At 43.0% G+C, this 26,662-nt stretch overlaps 1 protein-coding gene across 6 annotated transcripts in view; it reads right to left on the bottom strand.

Annotated features, from left to right (window-relative positions):
* Positions 1–18,369, bottom strand: part of ECT2 (epithelial cell transforming 2) — a 64,100-nt gene extending 45,731 nt beyond the window's left edge. Inside the window, exons 1-7 of one of the 6 annotated variants that reach the window (XM_090051534.1) lie at positions 18,230–18,369; positions 15,635–15,793; positions 6,264–6,343; positions 6,070–6,162; positions 4,576–4,758; positions 2,608–2,697; positions 1,402–1,509 (exon numbers count right to left, since the gene is read on the bottom strand). In XM_090051534.1, coding sequence (XP_089907660.1) covers positions 1,402–1,509; positions 2,608–2,697; positions 4,576–4,758; positions 6,070–6,162; positions 6,264–6,343; positions 15,635–15,764 — 684 coding nt within the window. In that variant the 5' untranslated portion in view covers positions 15,765–15,793; positions 18,230–18,369. Of the gene's footprint in view, positions 1–1,401; positions 1,510–2,607; positions 2,698–4,575; positions 4,759–4,944; positions 5,249–6,069; positions 6,163–6,263; positions 6,344–15,634; positions 15,794–17,989 lie in introns of those variants that run through there. The other 5 variants (XM_090051531.1, XM_090051532.1, XM_090051535.1 and 2 more) reach the window with 5 other exon arrangements.
* Positions 18,370–26,662: the final 8,293 nt, after the last annotated feature.

Below are 26,662 nucleotides of genomic sequence, written 5' to 3'. Positions count from 1 at the left end.
GGGAAGAGATGATAACCAATAGCTGTCACATAACATTAGTAGTGCATGAGTTGAGCATAGTTAACAGCAGGTCACAGAAGCAACATACTGTATTTGGAATTAAAGAGTTAATGTTTCCCCTGCCATCCCCAAAATATCCAAGACACACCATATATACTCAAATTCAAAACTAGGTTTTTTCTCCCTCCATGTAGCTTGTTATAAAAGTTTGTTATAATTTTCCATGGATAGTACCAAATTATTAGAACACCAGCCCCACCACCATCTGTCCCCTTGCCACTGCTTTCCCTACTGTACAGATCAGGGGGACAAATGTAAGATGAACCCCAATTATTACATGGAAAAAAATTATAAATTTGTTACTATTTTCCATGTACAGAATCTAATCAATAGGGGGTCATCTAAAATTCAGAATCATCTTGGACTCAGGTAAATACAGTCATTTGGAACGGGCAATAACTGCTTTTGTTGCAAGTAGGAGGATACCCACACCACCAAAATGCAATGCACTGAAGCAAATAAGAATACCAATAAACTGGGTTTCATAGCTAAAATGGATAATAAATATGTAATACTACATTTAACAGTTTTTTCATTGATTTGAGGATCTTGACATTAAGAATAAGTATACATTTAAGATTTCCATTTGTCTTTGCGTAATTTACTACACAATTTGTACCATACTACACAATTTGGCTAGCATAGCCTATGCCAGCTGGGATCATTGAAAGAGAAAGACACTCGCACCCCAGCCAAAAATTGTGATGCTGACAAGACTTTTTGCATAGCTCTGTGAAAAAGCTGTAATCCTAGCCTGCATCATTTAGAAAAGTTTATGTACCTACACCCGCAAAAGAACTCCTGCCACCATATGATGCATTTCCACTAAGGGAGTTCTGCCAACATAGCTCCACCAACATAGGCCTGTTGCACCAATATATTGGTTTCCATAAGCAGTGAAGGCCAATCCAGTCATACAGCGCAGTAGTGTCTAAGTTTAAGTGGACCACATTCTCCCAGTATGTTGGTACCACATGACAAGCTTGCTCTATTATTTATTGTAAGAAACAGAAACCAATAAAAGGGCTGGTAAATGCACTGAAGTTTCAACTAATAGTTTCTAACACTAAAGTGACATGAGGCAAAAAAGCATATTTTCAGAAGTGGCATTCATCTTCAACAAAAAGGCCTTTGGACAAAAAAGATATTTTGTCTGCTAAAAAAAAATTGTAATTGCCACCTTGTTTTTAAAGCCTAGAGCTAAAAAGATAGAAATATGCTGAAATCCAACTGTGAAAGAACTCATTTCAATTCATAAAGTGCATACACCACAGTTTAAGCATAAGTTATGATTTAGAGGGTCAATCAAGGTATGAATTAAGAAAAGTTTGTGCCACATACTCTGAATTTGTCTCCTTGTATAGAATTAGCCACCAGATGTGTAACCTTTGAACTGAAGTCCTTTCGAATGATTCCACCCATATGATGAACCAAGGTCACCAGCTTAACCTAAAGATCAAAGTTACAATTAAGATTAAATAAGTCACATGTGTACTAAATGATACCAAGGCCAACAGTTATGCACAGGTCAAGCTATAACAGAACTAAATTAAAAGCAAGTATTTCTCCATGAACCTATATTGCTAGTGTTATGGAAGTCTTTTTTTTTTATTTATTTTAAACAGACGATACAAGATTGGCATCAACTAACAGTTAGTTGTGCATGCTTCACTATTGTGATGTGAATATAATTCCTTTATTTTTTCACCCTCTCAAACATGTATTTAGTAGCCCATAAAAATAGCAAGCAGTTAAGCCAATTCCAGACAGGTGTCATGAACCACTCAAATGCAATTACTTCTGTAGCTAGAATTGGCAATTGTTCAAACAGCTCAGCTTTCCCCACCCCAAAAAGGAAAGACAGACACTGATTGCACACTCAATTTGGGGGAGGGGGGGAAGGCGGCACAACACCTAAATTGAGACCAAAGGATTGCCATCTCTCCAATTAATTCTGATCTGTGTAACTCCAAGCTTACAGTTTTTGCAGCCGTTAACACCTCTACACCAGGTCAATTCCACAACATTGATTCAGAAACATCTGATAGGGATATAATATACGGATTATGTCAAGTCACTTAAATGATGTTTTTTCTTGCATTTTGCCTGTTTCAGTACTTATGACTGATGTTGCTTAACTTTAGCTCTGATAAGATTAAGATAGTACAATTCCAAGTGTTCTGAATGAAACTCATGCTTTATTTAACTTCATATGACAAAAGCCATTCTTAGGGGAGAACCTTAACAAAGTCAGGGATACCACCGAGATCCTCAACAGAAATTATACATGGAGAAAAAAATCTTTGAGTGTCTGGTGTAAGAATGTCTAATCTTTCTCCCATGCAAGCCAACAAATCCTATTGCCTTCTACAGGAGTAGGACAGATTCATAGGTGGATAAAAGAATCTAATTTGCTATTTGGAAAAATCAAAATGGTTGTTGTCAGATATTGAACTCGATGTAACCAAGAATCACTTTAAGTACAAAGCTGTACACGGGTTACTGGGGGGGGGGGGGGGGGAAGGAAAATAGATATAGAAATCTTACTAGTTCTTCTTTCTTTCTGAATCCTGTGAAGCAAAGCACCAGATTTAACATACTTGCACAGTACAGTGGGCGACAAGAAAAAGGCAGAGGCTGAAACAAAACATAGTTGATTACAGTACTATGCAGTACAAGTTTATTTAAAACAAGAATCAAGGTTCAAAAAAAGAATTGAAATGGTCGTTCTGTTAGACATTAACTATTAGAATCCATTGGATAGCACATATATTCAAGATCAAGTTTTCTCCTGTGCCTTGAACTAAGAACTGGTGTAATGACTGAATTCCCTCTCCTGTGCCAAAGTAGTAGTAGAAACTTTTCCCTAGTCATGTGACCTTACAATCCCCACCCCTCATTACAAACCATTATTTCCCACCCAGTCATTAAAAGATACGTCTCCCCTCCACATGCACACCACACAATATTGCCATTAAAGCTCTCCTTAAATGTAGTCTCCCAAAATGGAGCGTTTCATATAAATGCACTAGAAGTTACTTGAAATTGCAGTTATTAGGCGCTGTATTTTAAGCTTTTTCTTATTGCAGAAAGTACATGTGAAAGCAACAGAAGTGCAGAGATCTTCATGTATAGGATTTTTTTTTTTTTTTTAATAATGGATATTTAGAAGCAACCGGAACTAAAGGAAAACAAGGCATTTTCCAAAAAAGAATCAACATAAGTTGTCTCGAATGCAAGATGTCAATTTTCACTTGTCAAAACTAGAGCTATTACTATCAGTAAATACAATGTGATTGTGTTTTAGAAGCTAATTAAGATGTCTAAGAGTGACATTCTTAATAGTTAATGCCTTTCAGAAAGGTCTACAAATGGTGCTATTGAAAGAGGAAGGGAGAAAACACCTGCACCACTCAGGATGGAAAGAACTAAGAAGGAGTTGAAGATGCTACTTTTTACTGCACATTTTCCAAAAGCATTGGCAGCAACAAATGAAAGGACAGATTATACTCAACATTAAAATTTCAACTGGCCCAGATCAGTTACAGTAATACCCTACATATTAGTACAGTCGATATACTAGCGACACAGCAACAGCAGTACCACCCTTCCAGTATTTAAAAAAAAAAAAAAAGGCCCTTCTATCAATATACTTATTTCTATGTAGACAAGGGAGTAAGCAACACCAGTAGAGACATTTATTGCTCATACTGGTAAGAGCCCAACTGTAGAATTAAAACAACAATAAACATCACCACTCTTTGTATACTAGTAAAGCTTTTAAGTATTAAGTAGATCTGAAGACGCTCATAACAGGAAACAGCCAAGAATAGGTACTGTGAAATAAGCTATTCCGCAATTGCTTCTGGTGTTAACGCTAGTTTTGGAATAAAAAGGTGATTAACTGAAGAAGTAGTAACACACCCACAAAGCTTAGTCATATTTTAAATATAAATCACTATTAAAAGAATAGCTTTCAAGAATGCTTTTGCAGAATGAGCTATTTCTACTTAAATATCCCATATAGGAGCATGAGCATTAAAAGACTTCTCTGTGTTTTTCTGGAAAGTATCCCAGAGATGTCAACATGGGTCAGGAAGAGAAGTGTAGCAAACTTATTAATCAATATGACCGATTTCAGTTCCTTTTACATTTACAGCCCTGATGCTTCCAAAAAACAAACAGCAATGTAATCAGATACTTGGGATGTTAAAAAAATTTTAAAAAGTTACATAAGCCAAATATTTCCATCTCAATGGTCAAGATTCTACACTGAGAAAATGTGCCAGAGCTTTCAGTTTCCCCGAATCTGCTTAGTTCAAAATTCAGAATAGCTGCATCACTGCAACATGATGTCTTTGGCTATATAAACAGTAATGAGGAGAATTTTACTGCAGTTTTAGTTAAAGCTCTTACCAAGGAACAAAAAAGGTATGCACATCGTTACATCTACATTAACATATAGAAGACTGCCTGCAAACAGTGTGAAAGAACTGATGGTTTGCTTTCACTTACCTCTCCTTTTTGGGCACAACGAAGTACTACTGGAGGTCCAAGAATTCGGCAATCAGCCTTGTACAACTTGTTAAAGACTGAATCTTGAAAGTCTGCTATAACGAAGACCGTCTCAAACTCTGGAGACTCAAAATCCCCAAACTCTTCCACCGATTCCGTCTTTATATATGGCACTTTAATTCCCTTGATTTTTTGGACAGTATTAAAAATAAGTGTCATTTATGCAACATACAGAGTAACTAGTGTTAAATTTTAGGTGGATTTTTATTTTAAGGTGTTAGAGAAATTTAGTTTCAAAGACAATTTTAAACGAAATGCCTAGGTTTTGGAGTACTGGTGAAAGCTATATAGCAGGGGTGTCAAACTCACCTGGGACACTAGGCTGGATCTGGACTGCAAAGGAGCAGCTACCACAGCAGCAGCAGGTCTGGGATAAGTGAGGTCAAGCAGCAGTGGGTCTGGAGGCAGGGGCGTTCTGGTAGCAGGAGAGGTCCAGCAGCAGCAAGCCAAATTTGTCACCAATGGCTAAGACCAGTAGGGTCAAAAGGCCCCAAATTCCACAGTAGCCCATGACCAATCCCCCTGCCCCATCCTCCAAGCTTCCAGTGGTGTGCTAGTGACCCAGTGGGCCAGATACAGAGGTGTAATGTTTGACACCCCTGCTATATAGCAAGGTCTATTGGTCAGCAATGAAATAGCGATTATCTCTGTCCAAGTTCCTAAAGCAATTTCAGATTCTGAAATATAAAAAGAGACTATAAGAGTCAAAAGCATCCATGCTAGTATTAATTGGGTTGCCACTCTGAAGAGGGTATTTCATACCAATTTAAATGCAAGATTTATCTCTAGATAAATTTTTGTATGAAGGGGAACAGTATCTTTCTCTTCAGGGCATCTGAAGAATTAAAATGATCCATCTTGAAACAATTTAACTACAAGCTGCAGAAGCAAGAACATTTAGGCAGCAGTGTTTTATGCTACACAAAATTATCGCTTAAAAATTGTTGAAGGCTTAAATAGAGTCCATTTTTTTCTCTTAAGGCATTAGATCCAAGCCTATTTTCAGAATCCTCCACTTGAAGAAACAAGAATCCTTACAGAATAGTTCATGCAGCAATCTTAAAGGCAGTTCTTTATATGCTGAAGTATTTAGTCAGTTATAAAGTTGGTTGATAGTAGAAAAACTTATGAAAGCTTTGACTAAGAAGTATGTAGATGGATCTCTCATTTAATCATTCCATACCTAAGTTATAGAACACATCATTAAGCATAGATATGTTAGTTCAAGAGTTCAGGACAGCTATTTAATCAAATGGCAGGTTTCAAATTTAGTACAAGTTTCTACTCAACTAGCTTCACACTACACCACAGCAAACATCTTCTATTGTGCCTTTATTGTGTCCAAGTACCAGAAATCAAAGTGTTTATACTCTCTAGTCCCAAGGTAGTGCAGCATGCTGCATGCAATCACATCAGCATAAATGCCTGACATACCATATGAATAATACTTTTTATTAGTTTTTCTTCCGATTTACCAGGACTATTTTCCTTTATCTTTATAACTGGGACTTCCATTATCTTAATGGTCTGTGGGAGAGGAGAACTTTGGTATGAGATTAAATTAAATACTGCAAATATATTAGAACATTGTCCTATTATAATGGTTACTTTATCATAAAGTTACATACCTCCAAAGCTTTCAAGAGTGCCTCATGTTTCCCAGCTTCCTGAACCAAAGCCACTCGGGTTACAATCTGAGGCATTTCCTCTGTTCAGGGGTAAAGACAAGGAACATTCATTTTCAATAAGGGAAAAAAAGCCATAACCTAGGGAAAGAGGCTGCTTGTATAATGCTATCCTGCCAATATACTTTGATTTAAATAGTGTCAATCAAAAATAGCCTGACTCTTAAGACTAGAAATTGCCTCAAGAAGCTTGTATCTATTTGATTAGTGCATCAGTGACTCAATTTAATCTACCTGCAAAGACGTGCAGCAGGACCATGGAGATGACGACTAAACATTCTTACCCATGCCTAACTAAACATGCTTGTATGTACACACACAAGCAGTGTTTCATTTTGATCCCAGAACAATGTGGATTTTGGGTTACTTTTTCAAAATCTGAGAACTGGGAATTTTTTTTAAACCAGAGAAAACCAGGAACGCTGGTAAGGAAGCTTGAGATACTAACTGACTTGCCAAAAAAGTTTAAGCCCATCAGCGGTACATTTTTTCCCCCCCTCAGTGGGAAAAGATTTCAACACACACAAAACACCCTCCAGCAGAGTAACACGAGGGTGGCCTACAGTTACCAGAAACAGCTACAGCTACAAAGTGGAATCAATCTTTGAGGTGCAGAGAAAAGTTGTTGTTTAAGAATTTGTTCATTTCACCCTAACATTAATCAAGCTTTTAAAAAGCTAAAGTTGGAACACAGAATCATAGAAAATTAGGGTTGGAAGGTACCCCATCTGGGCTAGGGACAGAAGTTACACACAAACAGATTTAAGTGATCAGAAACTATTTTAAACCTGCAACAGAACAGAAGCTCAGTGCTTATAAGCCAGTTTCAAAATGGCTGAAACTGGTTTAAGATGAACCTGGTTGAATGTAGTATCAGACTTCACTGATTTAGGACAAACCAGCTCATGAAACTTCCGTCTCAGACCCCGTCCTAGTTCAAGTGAAATCACAGCCCCCAGCACGGTTTGCAGCACTGGGCTGGGATGTGCTGTCTGCTCTAGACAGCAGAAGTGGCCCTGCCTCTCTGCTCCCTAGCTGGAGCAGTAAGGGCGGACTGACAAGGAGGGTGGGGGCAAGTCTGGCAGGAGATGCAGCCCAGTCTGCAAGGAAGGATGGGGGGGGCCAAACAGGACTGCCCCCCCAGGCAACCCCCAGCTGGGGACTGGGGTCAGGGATGGGAGTTAAACACCCCTTCCCCCCACTCAAACTTACTGCTGGGGCTGTGACTGTGGACTAGAAATCCAAGAGGTACCTGGAAGCAGGAAGAGGAAGTGATGAGCAATCCTGCAGAGTCCTGCTGCTGTCAATTTGGGCTACAAAACCCAGAGATCTTGGGGGCAGTAGGAAGAGGAAAACACACAGTCCATGCTGGCTACATGCCAGAGAAAGGTACTCTAGCACTCCCTGGCTTCTGGCCCACATTTCCTGATATCTGTTCACTTCCATTTCAGTTTAATCTCTGCTGTTTAGAGTAACCTACAAAGACCAAATCAATTCATCCTTGGGCTTTCTGATCATCTGTACTTAACTGTAGTCAACCCTCCTGTTCAAGCCAGGGCCATCCCCAACTATATCATCCCAACCAAAGCCATGTCTAGCTGGGTCTTAAAAAACCTTCAAGGATGGAGATTCTACCACTTCTCTGGGTAACCTGCTCCAGTGTTTTATTACCCTCCTAGTGAGAAAATTCTTCCTGATCTCTAACCTAAACTTAACTTGTTGCAACTTGAGACTGTTGCTCCTTGTTCTATCATCTGCCACCACTAAGAACAGTCCAGCTCCATCCTCTTTGGAACCCCCCTGCAAGTAGTTGAAGGCTGCTATTAAATCCCCTCTCCGTCTCCTCTTTTCCAGACTAAATAAGCCTAGTTCTCCCAGCCTCTCCTTAGGAGATACCCTAGTCCCCTAACCATTTTTGTTGCCCTCCACTGGACTCTCTTCAATGCGTCTACATTCTTGCTGTAGTGAGGGGCACAAAACTGAACAGTACTCCAAATGTGGCCTCACTAGTGCATAACAGAGGGGAAGAATCACTTCCCTTGACCTGCTGACAACAATCGTACCGATGCAGCCCAGTATGTCATTATCCTTCTTGGCAACAAGGGCCCACTGCTAGCTCATATTCATCTTATGGTCCACTATAACCCCCAGGTCTTTTTCTGCAGAGCTGCTGTGCAGCTAGTCGGCCCCCAGCCTGTACCAGAGCATAGGATTGTTCTGTCCTCAGTACAGGACTTTGCCCTTGTCCTTGTTGAACCTTCTTTTTGCCCAATCCTCCAGTTTTTCTAGGTCTCTGTCAATCCTAGCCTTACCTTCCAGCATATCTACTACTCCCCACAGTTTGATGCCATCTGCAAACTTGCCAAGGGTGCAATCCATCCCATCTTCCAGGTCGCTGATGAAGACATTGAACAAACCCAACCCCTGGGGCACTCCAATTGATACCAGCTGCCAACTGGTAGACATCAAACCATTGATTACTACCCTCTGAGCCCAATGTCCCAGCCAATTTTCTATCCACCCTACAGTCCATTCATCTAGCCAACACTTCCTCAGCTTGCCTGCAAGTATGCTGTGGGAAACTCTTATCAAAAGCCTTGCTAAAATCAAGGTATACCACATCCACCAGTCTCCCCACCCCCGCCCAACCACAGAGCCAGTCACCTCATCAGAGAAAGCAATTAGGTTGGTCAGGCATGATGTGCCTTTGGTGAATCCATGCTGACTGTTCCTAATCACCTTCTCCTCCTCCTCCAAGTGCTTCAAAATGGATTTCTTGAGAATCTGCTCCATGATTTTTCCAGGGACTGAGGTGAGGCTGACTGGTCTGTAGTTCCCTTGATCCTCCTTTTTCCCCTTTTATTAAATACGGGCAACATTTGCCTTTTCCAATCATCCTGGACCTCTCCTGATTGCTGTGAGTTTTCCAAGAATGCAGGCCAGTGGCTCTGGCCTGCAATCTTATCAGCCAACTCCCACAGCACCCTTGGGTGCATCCTGTCCAGCCCCAAGTTTTATGTCCAATTTTTCTAAATAGTGCCTAACTTGTTCTTTTACTACAGTTGGCTACTGACCACTTCCCAAACTATGCTGTCCATAGTCTGGAAGCTGAACTTGCCCATAAAGACAGAGGCAAAGAAGGCATTGAGCACTTCAGCCATTTCTGCATCTTGTCACAATGTTGCCTCCCCCATTCAGCAAGGAACCCACACTTTTCCCTGTTCCTCCCCTTGCTACCTAGACCTCTCTCCCTCAGACTGGCTTCCCAGGGGATCCTACCCATGAGTTCCCCAACTGAGTCAAACTCTGCTAGCAAGTCCAGGGTCCCTACTCTGCTGCTCTCCATCCTGCCTTTCCTCAGGATCCTGAACTCAGTCATCTCATGGTCACTGCTGCCTATCCACTACTACATTCCCCACCAAGTGTTACAAACTAGGTTCATTACTCCAGGAGACTTCCAGATAAGTCACAGACTTCCAACACATCCACCACCACAAGCTGACAGAAAGGACAAAGAGAAGAGGTGTTCTACTTGTCATTGTTTTTAAGAGCATGTCATTCCTAATTCTTTGAAAATAACTTTCCACTTTCCCATGTTACAAAAATCAGCATAAACATATCCAATACATAAAATGCTAACAGACCTGAAAAAGTTATTCCTTTTTTGCCTTTCATACACAAACAGGAAGAGAACAAGGGATTATCAAACCTTCAAGGACTGGTACAAAGGAACACAGCGTCAGGCTACTGACTTTGTCATAAAAGTCAGTCTGTTTTTCACATCCCTATTTTGCACCCAATGTATTTTTCCCTAGGGCAGGTCAGCAGTGCCAATTGATCCAGTCCACAGATCCTTGCACCTTCAGCAAGCAGCAGCAGAAATTTTCTCTATGCTGTTGCAAGAAGCAGCAACAGAGGCAGCTGGGTCCTAGCTTCTGCCCATCCACTTCTGACCTGAGCTGGGTCACCCCACCCACAGCCAAAAAAAGGTTTGTGACCACTGCCATAAAGAACAAAAAAAATCAAGCAACTTTTTCAAGTCTAAACAATGGCACCAAATAAATCAACTGAATACTCAAGAGTCCCTTTCAAAAAGGAATTTAATATAAAATGTGCAAGGTTCCCTAGAGCCAAATCAAAATATACTGCAAACACACACAACCCTCTAGCCCCTGCACCAAAAGTTGATGTCTTTCTAGCCATTTAAAACATCTACCAAGTCAATACCAGTATTATCCACCTCTGCTGCTGCTCATACCTTCCCCAAGCTGTACTAAAATGAGGTTAGCCTCTCTCTCCCTTCCATGTATACCCCAAGTCTTTCAATTACTTACTGGGTTCCAAACACCCTCATGTCAACTGAACAGATACAAAATGAATGTTACACTGCTGCAAGTGCAGGAGATCATGAGCAGCAGCATATTCCCCAAGCTGTCTGCAGGCTTCAGCATAACAAAGCTATATGAGTTTATATTTAAATTAATATTTTAATAGAGGGGTCCTCAACCCCTGGCCAAAGCTGCCATCCAGCCCTCAACACTCCCCACAGGTCTGAAAATTTGACAGTGTGAAAGCAGGACAGCCTTAAAATTGTTGTTCCTCTGCTGCCAAGTTTCCAGACCCATAGGAAGCCCTGTGGGCTGGACAGCATGGCCCTTCACACTAGATTGGGCATGGGGGATGGAAGGGGAAAAAAAAAAAAACCAAGGGTGCTGCTGCAGCCTGGGGCCACATCTGGCCATGTGAGGCCTGATCCGGGTGCTGACCGTGTACAGGATCAAGCCCATGAACGGGCCCCGCATGATTCCTCTAAGCCCATAAAGCCACAAGATTAAGAAGAACCTTTAAAACAATGGTGCTCAAATACAATTGCTGGCATCCTATGTTGCAAATTTAAATTCTGTATAATTCAACAGTACTTAAGGCTATAGGTAGAAGCTGCCCAAGAATGCCAGCAAGCATTGCTCTTAAGCATTGATAGTGGAATTTTTAGGTTAGTCTGCTGCAGGAAAGAAACTTACTTCAGAGGAAAATGCTGGCTATGAGAGATCTATACCCTGAATTCAACTCCTGGCGGCCTCCAGAAAAAAAAAAAAAGATAGAAATAAATCCACAGATATAGCTGAAATTTTAAATGAAGACAGTCAACCCAAACACTGCTGAACAATTAACAGCAGGAGTATTGTTGTTTGCTAGCCTTCCCCAGCAAAGCAAACTTTTGACACTGTAGCAGCAGCAGGGTGATGAATGGGCCACAATTCACACAAAAGGAACTCCCATTCTTGTGATAAGGAGCATAAGTAAAGAAAAGATATAGAAACTAGTCAGTTTAATCAGGACTACTAAAACCTTTGTTCATCCATAACAAAGGAACACACAAAGTATTTTTTGTATTATTGTCAATGCCTCAGCAGCTTCTCAAATTAAGAGTTACCACAATTTTAGAACATAGCCCTCTTTTTAAGGATCCGGAAGCAAATGACAGCAAGCAGATGGAGGAAGATACCTGTATAGGAACTACCAGGAAAAAGAAAATATATAATTTCTGCTGTATTTAACTACTATTCATCAAGCTAAGTAAGTGGGCAAAAAAAATGGTAGGTGAACATCAAATGTTGACAAGGTCACGGTAATGCACATGGAGAAAAATAACCTCCACTACAAAACACTCAATGTTGTGTTCTAAAATAGCTTTGATGACTCAGGAAAGAGACCTTGAAGTTATCATAGACAGTTCTCTTAAAACGTCAGCTCAGCATGCAGTGGCTACCAAAAAAGCCAATTCATTAAAAAAGGAGTTGAAAACAAATGAAGATTATCATGCCATCATACAAACCCATGGTGCACCCACTTCTTGAATACTGCATACTTTCCTGGGTGCCCTGATCTCAAAAAAAGGATGTAGTAGAATTAGAAAAGGTCCAGAGAAGGGCGACCAAATGGCCAAGAGCGTGGAGCAGCTGCCAAAACCAGAAGAGACTAAAGAGGCTAGGATTCCTCAGTTCAGAACAGAGAAGGCTGAGGGAGAATAAGAGAGAGGTCTATAAAACCATAAAGGATGTAGACCAAGTGAACAAGAAACTGTTGTTCACTAATCACCTGAAGGAGATCACCCAATTAGGAACAGTCAGCATGGATTCACCAAGGGCAAGTTGTGCCTGACGAACCTGACTGCCATCTATAAGGAGATGACTGGCTCCATGGATGCAGGAGACTGGTGGATGTGACGTACCTTGACTTTAGCCAAGCTTTTGATACAGGTCTCCCACAACATTCTCGCAAGCAAGCTAAAATATAGGTTGGATGAATAATCTGTAAAGAAGGATAGAAAAGCTGGCTGGAGCATCGGGCTCAGAGGGTAGTAAGCCTGTTGTCTAGTTGGCAGCCAGTATCAAGTAAAGTGCCCCAGGGCTGGTCCTGGGGCTGATTTTGTTCAGTATCTTCATCACTGATCTAGAAGATAGGATGAAGTATTGCACCCTCAGCAAGTCTACAAATAACACCAAGCTGGGGGGAGTAGTAAACACACTGGAGGGTAGATCTAGGATTCAGAGAGGTCTCGACAAATTGGAGGATTAGACCAAAAGGAACCTCATGAGGTTCAATAAGGACAAAGTGCAGAGTCCTGTAGTTCAAAGGAAACAATGTCATGCACTACTGCTAGCAGATCAAGGGAAGTTATTATTCCCCTCCAGTCAGCATTGGTGAGGCTATACCTGAAGTACTGCGTCCAGGTTTGGGCCCCCACTACAGAAAGGATGTAGACAAATTGGACAGAGTCCAGTGGAGGGCTTCAAAAATGGTTAGGAGGCTGGAGGACATGACTTCTCAGGAGAGGCTGAGGGAACTGGGGTTATTTGGCCTGGAGAAGAGAAAATGGAGCACAGGATTTAATAGCAGCCTTCAACTACCAGAAGGGTGTTTACAAAGCGGTCAGAGCTGAACTGCTCACAACAATGGCAGAGCAAAAAGCAATGGTCTCAAGTTGCAACAAGGGAAGTTTAGGTTAGATATTAGGCAAAACTCTCACTAGGAGGGTAGTAAATACAGAAACAGGTTACCCAGAGAGGTCATGGAATCTCTATCCTTGAAGGTTTTTAAGACCTGGCTAGACAAAGCCTTTGCTGGGATTATAGTTGGGGACAATGCTGCCTTGAGCAGGGGGTTGGACTACATCAGTAGATCTCAACCTATTTTGTACCAGGACCCATTTGTAAGCATCGCCAGTCCCAATCCAGTAGATAGTTCAAGTAGAAAACAGCCTCCTGGCTCCTTACTCCCAGCCCACTGCTCCCCCATCCACCCCATCCCTGTTGGTGACCCTCACTCCTGATCCACTACCCCCTGCCCCTAGCGTGTGGGACAGGACATGGGCCCCCCACAGATTTGTACACCTAGTGGGCACAGGACTGCAGCCTGATTGGACCAGCACAGGTAGGAGCCACCTCCGCACCCCAGCATGCGGGACTCAGCACGGGAGGGTGAAGTGGGACAGCAAGACTCACTGCTGCCACTGCCACTGGAACCCCCACACCATCCACATCAGCCAGCAGCGCAAGGAGTAATGGACAGAGGGGGGCCACGCTGCCCTTGCCTTCTTCTGCCGCCAGCTGCTCATGCGCCAGACTACAGCTCTACCCTGCTGCCACGGGTCAGCCACCACCGCTGCTCCCCTCAGGCCACAGCTCTACCACAGAGAGGAGGTGGGATGGCGGGCAGGGTCACCTGTGCCCCCCACCACCCCTTTGACAAGCTGTCTATGCCCAGCCCCTGATACTTTCCTGCAGAGAGCTGCAGGAGGTGCTCGCCACTCTGCTTGGCTGCCACATACATGTGTGTACTCACACATGCATGTGGCAACCCCTGCCTGATCACCCTCCTCCTGCTCCCTGCAACCCCAAGCAGCCCCTCGCAGTCCTGTACTCTGCCAGCCTGCAAGGGGAAACAGGTTTTTCTCCTTTAAAGAAGAATCTGTTTTTAAAGTTTGTCGATCCGTTTTTTAAAGTTTTTTCACAACCCTTTCGTATATTCTTGACACCCACTTTTGGGTCGCAACCCATGAGTTGAGAAACACTGGACTAGATGACCTCTTGACGTCCCTTTCAGAACTAATTTTCTATGATTGTATATCTTTAAGTATCAGACTCCAGAACTAGAGAACACCCACTGAAATCAGGAGGCAACAGGTTTAAAACTACCACGAAGTGATTTTTTTATGCAACTCATAGTTAACTTGTGGAATTCATTACCACAGGAGGCAGCAGAGGCAGATAGCATAGCCAGGTTCAAAAAGGGCCTAGACAAATACGAACTAGTATGGGACCCACAGTGTGTGCAGCACAGATCCTAGAGTGACTAAAGGAAGCACCACATGCAGCACAGTCTGGAGGGTGCAGCTGGATCAGGTGCCGAGTGCAGCACACATCTCAAAGCAGGTACTGCATGTGGCATAGTCCAGCTGGAGTGGCTACCATGCACATCATTGCTGCCACTCTGACCAGACAGCAACTGGCCACTCTGATTTCTATGCCACACACAGTATGGATCCCAGACTGGCTGAAGCAGATAAGGAAGGCTGGAGGAACAAGGACAGCCAAGGGGCTCGTGGGCCCGATTCAGACCGGAGAGTAGCAACAGACCTACACGGGCCATGATGTGGCTGTGGTGTGACTAGACCCTTAGGAAACACTCAGAACCAGATAGTGGGGTTCTGAAAACCAGATCCAGCCTGCAAGGTCTATGTTTGACACCCCTGCCCTACAGCATCTACTTTTGCCACTGTCAGAGACAGAATACTGGACTACATGAACCATTGGTCTGACCCAGTATGGTACTTCTTATGTGCCTTTTGTAAAAGGCAGAGTACGCTCCACCTACAGAAGTCTCCCTCACACAGAGGGACAGGGAAGCTGAACATTTCAGAAGACTAGTAACAGGCAAGCTCCTTCCAATTCTAGGTCCCAATTCAAATGGGTAGACCTCATTAAAACCTAGGCAACCAATCTCAAAATACCTTCCCCAGCTTGTAAACTGAGTTTTTAAACTGATGCCTATTAACAGCATCCACGTCACAAACTGACACTCTAACGGACATCCTAGTTGGCACTTAGTGCAATGTGATCAAGCATGAGGTTGGTCTTTTTCTAACATAGCTGTAAATGCAGCAGAAATGGTAGTGCCTGTTCACTACTTCCCTCTGGATATATTAAACACTTCTGGTGACTGATAGCTTTCCACAAGCACTATCTTTCTATTAAGAAACAGCCTTCAAACACAGTACAAGTCTGGTAGTATCAGGTAGCTTTTCTTGTTACCTTCATGATCTGAAGTAGATCCAGTAAATATGGTCTCCTTAGAGGTTTCTGCAATTTTTGAATCCAGAACAGAGGAATCTGCCAGGAGACTCTTCCCTGCATCAGACACAAGCGTACTGTTGTCAGCCATGATCAAGTCGGTGTTTCTCTATTCAGGAGCTGCAAAACAAATTTATCTACTTAAATTTAAATGACTCAGAGTCGTAAGAGTTCAACTCCTACTACAAGTAAAGAGTAAGAGTCAGAAATAGTCTTAGCCTACTAAAAGCCAAATCTCTACAAATATACATCAGGGCTGGAAGGGACGTCGGGAGATCATCGAGTCCAACTTAAATCCCACTTGCATGATAAAATAGTTGTAGCCACGATAATTATTATGAGTCATTCAGTTTAATTTGGATTAACAGATTACCTCGCTCACAACAAAAGTCATCCAGTTGTTAGCAAGATGGAATTTAGAGAGTATATACCCTGATAGTTAAGGATATTGGGGTAAAGTGCTCCCTTTAATTTGCTGGTGGGGAGTGGGGAGAGAGAGAGATAAAAAAAAAGCTTCAGTCATGAGACACAGGACTTCAACGACTTATTTTGATTTTATGACTCAAGAAGTTGCATAGTTGGGAAAACTTAGCTGTACTGTTCATCACAAATCAAAAGAGGCTCAGGAGTTAGGTTAGCCGTGTTACTTACATTTGGTTACAGACAGATGGTCACAAGTAAAGGTGGGGGGAGGAGGAATATTCCCTACTTTTATCCCAGGGAAGTCTCAAGAGGAAAAGATGTTCTGTGCAGAACACCTCGGTACAACTCAAAATCTCCTGAATGAGCTGCCCAGATTTATCTAGCTCCCAGTTGGAGTTTCTCCCTAACAATTGTCATGCTCGATGGTTTTAGAGACAGCCCTTCCCAGATGTACATTATTCAAGAAACTCATTCTTTTTCATCATGCTTCCCAAGACTTATCAAGTGTTACAAAAGAACTAAGTCATCCCTGCACACCTTTTGCACGATAAGGAGAAGGGGAGGCGGGAAGAGTTCCTCCAATTAGACCCAGCTAGTCATTATCTAGGATTTACCCAACTGAAGAACAGCACATTTCTGTAAATGGTGTTAAAAAACAGCCATTTCCCCACGATTAATCACTTGTGTGACTAAGTGCACACGGGGATACCTGACAGTGAAGAGATCAGGAACTGACATAAATACAGGTTCCCCTTGCCAGCCATGGTTATGCCAACCACCGTTTTGAGTATCCATGCTTAATATTCTATACAGGCAGCCTTCAACTTCCAAATGTTCCGAGTTATAAAAGTTTTGCCTTACAGCATTTATAAATTGACACTCTGTTTCAACTTTATGACATCAGTTTCGACTTTACAACACTTGATCCGATGCGACACAACACCAGCAAACAAGTTTGCTGCGTCACTCATCTCCCTGGAGAACATCTGTCCAAACTTTCTTGGATACTCTCTTTAAGAAAGGAGAGAAGACTCCAGAAAAACCTGCAGCTGAGACTCCCGAGAAGACTCCAGCCAAGAACCCTTCAAAAAGTCCAGCAAAGTCACCTCAAAGAAGTCCTTCCAAACCAATATGATTGCCATTTACAATATAATACATTAACGTAGCTATATTACTCATCTATAATAGACTGAGTACAAAATTCTGGGTTATTTTTGGTGAAAGCAGGGTATTGGGCCTTGGTTCAAGAACCAATCCCCCATTTATAACATTGTTGCCTATGAGGAAAAAAAATTGGTTCCGAGTTGCAACATTTCACTTGAGACATGGTTTTCAGGAACCAGTTGGGTCGTTAAGTCCAAGGACTGCCCATATAATATTTTGGCTACCACAGTATACAGTTCTGAGTAACCACGGTTTTCCATAGCCTCGCATCAGCCCACCACCTGCCATTTTCCCCACCATGAACGTTTTGTCTTGCCAACCACAGGAACTTTCAGCAACCTAACCCCAGTGGTCAGCAAGGGAAACCTACACAGATGCTATTGTATCAGCATAGACAATGCAGAATAAAAAAATTTAAAAATAGAGACAGAGAGAAAGAGATCTCCTCAAAAAGTTCATTTCACTTGGTCTAAGAAAAGAGTCCTGATTTGCTTTTACAACTAGATTTTTGCAAAAAACAAACAAACAAAAATTGTTAATTGCAAGCTTTGGGGTACAAACACCCTTCTTCAGGCATCGGAGAAGACACTGGAAAAGCTCCCCCGGGTAGAAAATGAACTCTTCCAACCTTTCTTCCAGTGCCTGAAGAAGGGTGTTTGCATCTGAAAGCTTGCAATTAACCGTATTTTGTTTTTGCAAAACTCTAGTTGGTCTAATAAAAGGGATCACCTCGACCACGATCCCCGTTGCCTCTAGACGAGCAGGCTACAGCCCAGACACCTTCCCCGCCACCTGCACAAGTGGAGAAGTCCCAGGGCGGAGGTTCCCTCGCTGCAGGGACCGGCTTCCACAGGTCCCCGAAGCCCCGGGCCCAAAAGCCCGAGAGAGAGAAGCGAGGGAAGAGCTCCCGCTCCACCGAGGCGCCGGTACCGGCACGGAGGTATCCCGAAGCCCCGCGCCGCTCCTCACCCTCGCCACCGCCATAAGCCGCCACCAACACCAATTCAAAACCCGAGCCGCCGCTCTAAACACGCCACTCATTGGCTGCTCAGCCTCCGCCGCGGGGTTAGCCCCGTAAGCGCCAGTCCCATTGGTCCAACGCGAGATTCCCTGGAGGCCCCGCCCCGTGCCGGCTTCCTGTGGAAGGGGGCTAGTTGTGCTGTCGCTTGTGACTGGAGGGCTCCTCTGCCGCTAGTTGCCAACCGATCTGCCATTGGCGGGTGGGTGTTGTGGTGGGGCCCGAAGGCGGGACACGTGAGGCGGGGCGGTGGGATGAGGTCACCTCGGCCGGATTGGCTGTTTCAAATGCCTTCAACGGCTGCGGGCGGAGGGGCGGGGTTGAGGGCGCGTTGCAGCGCAGCACCGGGCAGCCCGGGTGGGTGAGGGGCAGGCTGTTGGAATGAGTCGCTTATTATAGTGCCTGTCCTCAGCCCACATCACCTCACGCACCACACTTACCCTTCACGCCAAGTTGACCCCCTCACACCTCCTGTTGCACCCCTCAAAAGACCTGGCAATACCTGAGTGAGAACCATGGCTTGTAGGAGCTAGGCTTGCCAAGCCTCCGAGATTGCTCTGGAGTCTCGAGGCATGAAATAGAAGTCTTCAGGCGACTGCTAAGAGCCACCTAGGAGATAAAAGATAGGTTCCATTTATTTCATTAAAATAAATGATAAACATTGAATCCGGCTTGTCCAGCGGGTTTTTTTAAATGGAATAGTAATGTGCATTCGCCTTCCTGGCGCTAATGTCTACGCACAGTAATCCGTAACGGATACAGGCGAGCACGCAGGCCTTTTCGCAGTGCTTCAGGGCACACCACCTCCCAGAATAGGTTTAAGCAGAGTTGGCAACCCTAATAACCCCAAATGTTATGACATGGAAAATTAATGAGGATTAAATGCTGCATCGTGTACAAGCACCCCCAAGTGCCACCTACTAAGATACCTACTAGGATACACGGTCTCCACACCTCACCCCACCCCGTGACCTGACAGAGCCCTTTACTGAGGTGTCCCTGGCCTCCCTTGTGCTGCCAGGTGATTCCCAACTCCAATGCGGGTTGTTCCCAAGAAGGGACTGCAGGGTTTCACTTGCCTCTTGTAAAGCACAGATCACAAAGGATTGCTCTCTGCTTGATGGGAGATTTGTTGTAGCAATGCTTTTTGTCTTTCTTAAGACCCGTTGAGATCCACCCAAGCTAGACCCAATGTCACTTCTGTGTTGGGAGCAGTTTATCCTTCAGGGTGATTTGCAGTTTCAGTTCATCTTCCAGATAAACATCATGAGTTAGCAAGTCCTTACCTTCTATCCTCATTCATCCTGCAGTTGTGCTGCATCAGAGAAATACCTATCAGACTGGCACCAAGACAATATAAAACTATGCAACTGATCCAGGTATGCGTGCGTGTTCACATGCCTATACCAATCATGCAGTCCCCATGCTGTAAGGCTTCCTTCCTACTTCCTTCCCTTCCTATGTTTTGTTACCCTTGCTGTCACGTCTGCTTTACAACTATAAACCAAGCTCTTCAGGGCAGCTCATGTCTAATTGTTCTGCAAACCACCTATGACACCTTTGAGCATTGTAAAATCATCATAAATTATTACTTTGGGCACTGTAAAAATACTGACTAATGCTACTAATAATTTAATGAGCTTTGCCTTACTAGAGATGTGAAAAAGTTCCCTTTTATGATTATGCTGAGCTTCAGAATCTTCAAATTAAAGCAAAAAAAAAAAAAGGAAGAGGGAGAAAGGAATACCATCTATGAGCTGATAGATGAAAATGAGAATGGTTCAGATGAAAGTCAGTTAGCTGACTCAAATGCACCATCACAATATAAAATGGTGTAACTGTAATTTAGGCATTTAATTTACTCTTCTTTATATTTTTCTTCAATCTTAAAACCTTGTGATCCAGAAAAGAATACTTTTCTACGCATTCAGCATCTAAGGCCTGATTCTGTAAGTTGTCATACTGAATCTATTTACAAAGAATAAAGCCGATATAAAAAGTAGTACTATACCAATTTTCTATTTTAGCCTAAATTTTTATATGCCAAATTCAACATTTTAGCTGTCGTTCAAACTTTTTAATGTCATTATTGCTCTACCTATCTTGATGAGTAGGGGCATGATCCAGAGCTCAATGGAATTAGTCAAAATCTATCCATTGATTTCAAAAGGCTTTAGATTAAACCCTAAAAGCAACTTGTAAGTGAGGGTTTGGTCATGGGAGTAAGTGTTTGCTTACTTCTGTCTAGTATAAGCAGGGACTGCTTGTAGAAACCTAAAGATTATGAACAGCAAACCAAGAGAAACTGGTACTCAGGCATATGGTTTCACAAGGTCAATACCAAACAGTCATATGCAGGTGATTGCCCTCATACTGTCAACTTGTAAAAGCATCTTGATGGCTCAGTACCACCTTCAAGCCTGATCCTACAATCTGAACTCAGGCAAATCCTTATGGACTCCCAATGACTTCAAGCTGGACCCTAAAGAGCTCTGGCTGTTTACTGCAAGGTATGTATCTTTTCTTTCATGTGAAGACAATGAGAGTTAATCCCTTTGGGAGACTTCGTGCCTTCTAATTTTGCAACCAGATGATATAGTTCTGGTCTAATGGTGTCAATTAAGTTTTTGCCATAAACTACAATGAAAGCTGAATTAACCAAAGGCGTTACCATTTTGGTCTTACCACTTTACCATGGTAAAGCACACAGAAAAAGAATTTCAGGAGATCAAGTCACTAAAATAAACCTCTGCATCAGCTGACTGTGGGCATGAATTTCACCTCCTGTTAGAAAAGGCTGTGGAACTTAAAATTTTGTGGCTCTGTGAGAGGACCAGGTAATCCATAGTAGGATCCTGGGCTTCTGCACTGGCTCTGGCAATTGCTTACCAAGTTCAATTTTGCCAATTCCCTGTCAACGACTGTTCACAACAGGGGTCCATTGGTCACTCCACAGAAAAAGCACGACCATGCAGCCTTCATTTTTCCCTATAGTATGATCCCCTTTTCCCTCAGAGCCCTCAGTGTGGTTTGGAAAAGGATGAAACAACACAGCAGACACAAATAACTACAGTTCTGCTAATTACAAGGGAGACCAATTTGTAGAGGCTCTGCTCTGTGCTTGGATCTCAAGGGGATGATGCAGCCAATTATAATCTGACTAAAACTAGTGTAAAAACTAGAATCGCTACACAGAATAAGTATAGAATCTTTTGTGAACAAACCTCTTCTGTATTCTGCAGGCACTAGCATATATTTTTAACTTTATGTACCTGTGCACATGGGTGGATCTAGGATTTTGAAAAGGTGGGTGCAAATGGTGTGGCACATCATCACATATCACACATTTTTCTCCAATTAAAGAGACACTAGATATTTTACTAATATGCTGGTGGGGGAACATCATATTATTCTGTTTAAGACCAAAGCAAAAACAAATATAACTATTGGAATATGCACTAATTTGCTAGATTTTATAAAGTTTAAAAAAATACAACAAACTAGGCAAAAGAATTAAAAAATATATAATGTAATTAATCGTGTAGTGGTTATAGCTAAATGTATGTCTCTTATTCACATTCATAAAACAAACTATAGCCTTCTTGAGTGTCTTGACAGTGACTCCAATACTTCACTGTCAGACATTACCAGGAATAGCTAACATACAGCAAAATTACAAAAGAAATGCTGGTGGAACAGGGATCAAAGGGAAGTACAATTGCACCCCCTTGGATCTGTCCCTGCCCGTACACATCTTTGTAGAATCACATTACACTGTTATTTAGCACAATTTATTTACTATTTTTAAAATGGTGACATTCACTTGGCATGCTGGTTTAATAAATACTATCTTTGACTTATCCTTCTCAGGAGAAAGTGGAGGGCCTAACTTCCTATGGGTATTGCTAGGAGTTTTACCACAGACAAGTTCAGATACCTTTTAAACTCATGTGAACCAAATTCTCTGCTTCTGTCAATTGATACAGCTGTGCTGAAATTGTAAATTGTGTACACGTTTTATATCAGTAGATGATTTGCTCCATATTTATCCTTTGCAGGTGTACAACTTCAGACCCAGCAGAAAATTTTGCTAATTTGTAAGAATAAAATGAAATAAAATAAATCCCTGTCAGTTTGAAGCTTTCTTGGCTGTTTTACAACTCCAAGCAATCTAGGACTTCCTGGAAAAATAGATTTTTCCATGGAAATATTGATTTTGATTAAATAAAACAATGTTACCATGATCTTCTATGTTTTACATGGCTGATTTCCTAGGTGTCTTTTCACATACAGCTTGCTCAATAAACTGTCTGCAAAAACAACCCCAAGAGTCTGGTTTGCTGATTTGATAATGATATTAAAGTACTTGGAATTCCATTCCTTTACAGAATCTAGGGACTTCTGCTCCCACTGGAATCAATAGGTGGTTTATCTTCAGTTCCAATGACAAAAGAATGTCAGCTTTTTGCTTCTTATAAAATAGTCATATTTTAATTTTGCTATGTTTTCAGGAAGCTTTTCCTGTCAGGAGCTCATGATTACAGAAACTGTGTTTGTTTCCTATGCCTTTTGTAAGCTGATTAATTTGTATTTAAAATGGGATATTATTAAAATTAAGGCCATGTAGTAAACCTCAGTAGAAAGCTGACAACATTTGAGAAAATATTGGTCACACCTAAGAAACACACAAGCCTACTGTCTGTTATGTAAAGCAATTTTAAATAGAAATATAGAAGAAACTAATATTGTTTATGACAAAATGGCCTGCTGACATAGGAACAGAAATTAGTGCTGAAGAATGGGAGACAGCAGTAGTCCTCACATATCCATCTGCATGAAAACAAAAGACAATTATTTAAAAATCCTATACGGATGGTATCTCACACCATTTACAATCAAAACATGTTTATGGTATAGAAGCAGGCAAATTTAGGAGGGAGTGTGGTCAGTTAGCAGCAGTACCTAGGGATGCAGCTGGGTGCCCAGGGCACAGGAGCAGTGGTGGCTTCCGGTTGCCCTTTTTTCACTTTCTGCCACTGTTCCTCAAGTTGGCACCTAAGATAGTTGCCCCATTCATCCCACCCTAGGTACACCATTGGCTGGGAAGTTTCTACAACATACGATGGGAAAAGGAGACATGGTGAGGGAACTAACGGGGGTGGACAGGCACTGGGAGAGAAGCTAGGCATGGGGGGGGGGCAAGTCACAGGGGGCAGGCACTGCAATTGGGGGCAGGTGCTGAGGCATGCAGGCAAAGTGAGGCAGGCAGCAGGGAGGATGAGTGGTGTGGAGGACCACTCACTGCCCCACAGCACTTTCCACCTGCTACCTCACCACCTGCCCCACTGCCACTGCTTTTCACACTGCAGCAAGGGGAGAAAAAATTAAGATGACCATCCAATAATTAGATTCAATACATGGAAATGTTAACAAATTCATAATTTTTCCATGTATAAAATCTAACTACTGGGGGGATCATCCTAAATTCAGGTTTGTCTTGGATTTTGATAAATACAGCATATAGAGATGACAAAAAACAAAAGCTTAACATTGACTGAAACAAAAGAACTGTCAGAGGCTGAGAGGTAGAGAAGAAAAGAACACAAGATGCCCATGGACATTGACTTGAGTTCAGGGAACGTTCTTGATAGATATGTCTTTATGTGTATTTAGGGGATTGGGTGCATCTTTAAATATTAAATTTGCAGGGGTGCACCAATAAAGGCTTTTTTGGGCCGATGCCAATGGCTGATTATTAACAAGCTATATCGGCGGATACCAATCTGATTGGTGATAGGCAGCCTGGACAGCAGCGTCCATCTGGTAAGTCTGTTGTGGGGGGAGGGAAAAGCAGTAAAGGGGTCAGACTGAGGCCCCTGTGGTAAGAGAGGGAGCGCGGCTGGGACTGGGTATGGGACAGAACTGCAAGCAGTTCGTCCGGGGAGGGGGCTTCTGCCGCTGCGTGCACCCCTGGGAGAGCCATGGGGGGCACAGGCCCCCTGAATCTGTGTATGGGGTGAGAGTGGGCTGCCACTGTAGGCTGGGGCCAGGGGCAGTGCCAGCCTCTTCCCAGCAGAGGGGCTGGGCCAGGGCTGCGCTTGTGGCAGGTGGTGGCAGTGCTGAGAGTGGGGGCTACAGTGAATTCGGAGGTGGCTGTAGCCCTGCATAGTCATCACCCCCCCACACCCAGCGCTGCCCCCATCCACCCCAAGCGCAGCCCTGGCCCCCTGCTGGGAAGAGCCAGGTTTTCACCCCTTTTTTCCCTGAAGCACAGCATATACACAAACAGCACACACATTTATATGGCAAAAACCACAGCACATTTAAAACCACGGTTTTTGCCTCCTGGTCTGTCAGTGAGCTGCAAGCAGTGGGGCCAATGGGTGCAATCAGCGGTGGGGGAGGAGGGGGCGGGAACACATGGCAGTAAAAGCAAGGTGAAAAGAGCTGTTGAGCAGTGCACTTTTGCCATGATTTGGGTAGCTCTCTAGCTGTCAGTCCCAGCTCCACTTGCTTGTAGCTCCCTCATCCACTTTGTCACTTCCTCTTCCTTTGTTCCCAGTCCCCTGGGGTTTCTGGGAGTTCCAGTCCAAACTGCCATCAGCACAGTTCTGTAGGATTGCTCCCTCTGTCATCATCACACACGCCATCAGCCATCATTTTTCTTACATCCCCTTTCTATAAATTTTGATTATTAACAATGAAAATATTTTTGTTGGTCTGTGTGAGATGAAATCGACATTTATCAACGTTTACTAATAAAGATCAAATCCTGCCAAGCCTAACTATTCTTGAGAATGCCACCTAAACAAAGTGGGGCACAAAAGCATTAGGAAAAGAAGGAAGAGTTGAAACGGTCTGCAAAATTAGCCAAAACAAGCACATTTCTTCACCATGCTAATATTGGTTTTATCATTTTATCGTTGTTTTTGTAGTTTGGATACAATTGTTACAAAATTTAACTCCACTGAAAACACTTGTATCAGCAACTGTTGAAAAGCTGTAGTAGCACTAGTGGCGAACAACCAATGATCCTTCTGGATCATGGTTTGTGTGTGACAGGTCACCCAGACCTTCCACGTGTACACCTAGGCAGAAGCACAGAGGAGCAGAGGCTGCCCAGACCTTGCATCCCCCCTTAAACCATTAAAACAGAAGCCAAAGGCCAGCCTGAGTCTGGACATCGGGTGCCTTGATAGCTGTAGTTACATGCGCACCCAGGAATAGGGCTCAGGTTACTCACATGGCAGACCAGGATTCCAACAGCGGGGTAGAAGAGCTGTGCTAAGAAATTAAAAAACGAGTGAAACAACACAAATAGGGACTTTTCTGTCACCTTGCTTAGACAACTGCATGAATTTAGAGCATATCTAACATAAGAAATTTTTGGTGACTTACAGTGGAAGATTTAGCTAAATTATTGATAGTTGATAACAGTGCTTTGTCATCAGGTTTTTCTGTTGTATATAGGGCAATTGCGTTTTTTTTTCCCATCCCCCTAACAGTATCAAGTGCTGAACATTCCTTCTCAAAACTCAGAGTAATGAAGTGCATAGTACAATGGAACAAGAAAGGCTTCATGGTTGCAATACTGTCTATTGAAAATGGGATAGCTAGGAAACTTTAGACCAGCTTATTGATGAATTTGAAGAGAGGAAGGCGTAAAAGATGAAATTCCAATAGTAGTGATAAGTGAAGAAGAAATAAAATATTATTTTACTCTTTATTTGTACATAGTAGCAGGTGCTGGTCCCATAGGTGGGCACTTAGCTCCTGCTCTGCCCTTGTCTCTCAGGCTTGCTCCCCTTCACCTCACCTGCCACACCTTGTTATTATTAAATCCCTGGAGAGGAAGGCTACCCAAGGATCCCTGATCCGATGCTGCTGTTTAGGTGCTGGTACTCAGCACCGTAAGGGCTTATTACATGACTGCAACCGCTTCTTACACCATGCCTAGCCTTGCAGATGCTACCATTCACTCTGCCCTGCTCCTGCCCCTGGGCCTGCATCCTCTTTGGCTCCTGGTTGCACCCTGCTCCCAGGCTAGCTAAGACCACCACTGCCCCTTGTCTCAATCCCTAAACTACTGCACCCTATCTCAGCTCTATAACTGCCTCCTCTTAACTCCTGGGATCACAGTTCCCCTCTGCCTGCCGCTTGTTTGGGAGCTCCTTCCAGGCCAGCAGCATGCCCAGTGCCTGTTACATACATATATATTATTATTGTGCGTGTGCTTGTGCATTTTGTGTGGTTTTACGGGGTGAGGGGACAACAATTATGCTTGCATCATTCCCTAGTTCTGATACTGATGCAATATAGTCTGAGAGTGATGTTGTAGCTGCGGTAGCCCAGAAGTTGTGCCAGAGGCAAGGACTTTTTAGGAC

The sequence above is a fragment of the Crocodylus siamensis genome, chromosome 6 (genome assembly GCF_052110815.1).
Source record: "Crocodylus siamensis isolate JL-2025a chromosome 6, ASM5211081v1, whole genome shotgun sequence".
NCBI lineage: Eukaryota > Metazoa > Chordata > Crocodylia > Crocodylidae > Crocodylus > Crocodylus siamensis.
Note: the sequence above shows the minus strand (reverse complement) of the source record. Positions and strands in the feature narration are given on the sequence as shown.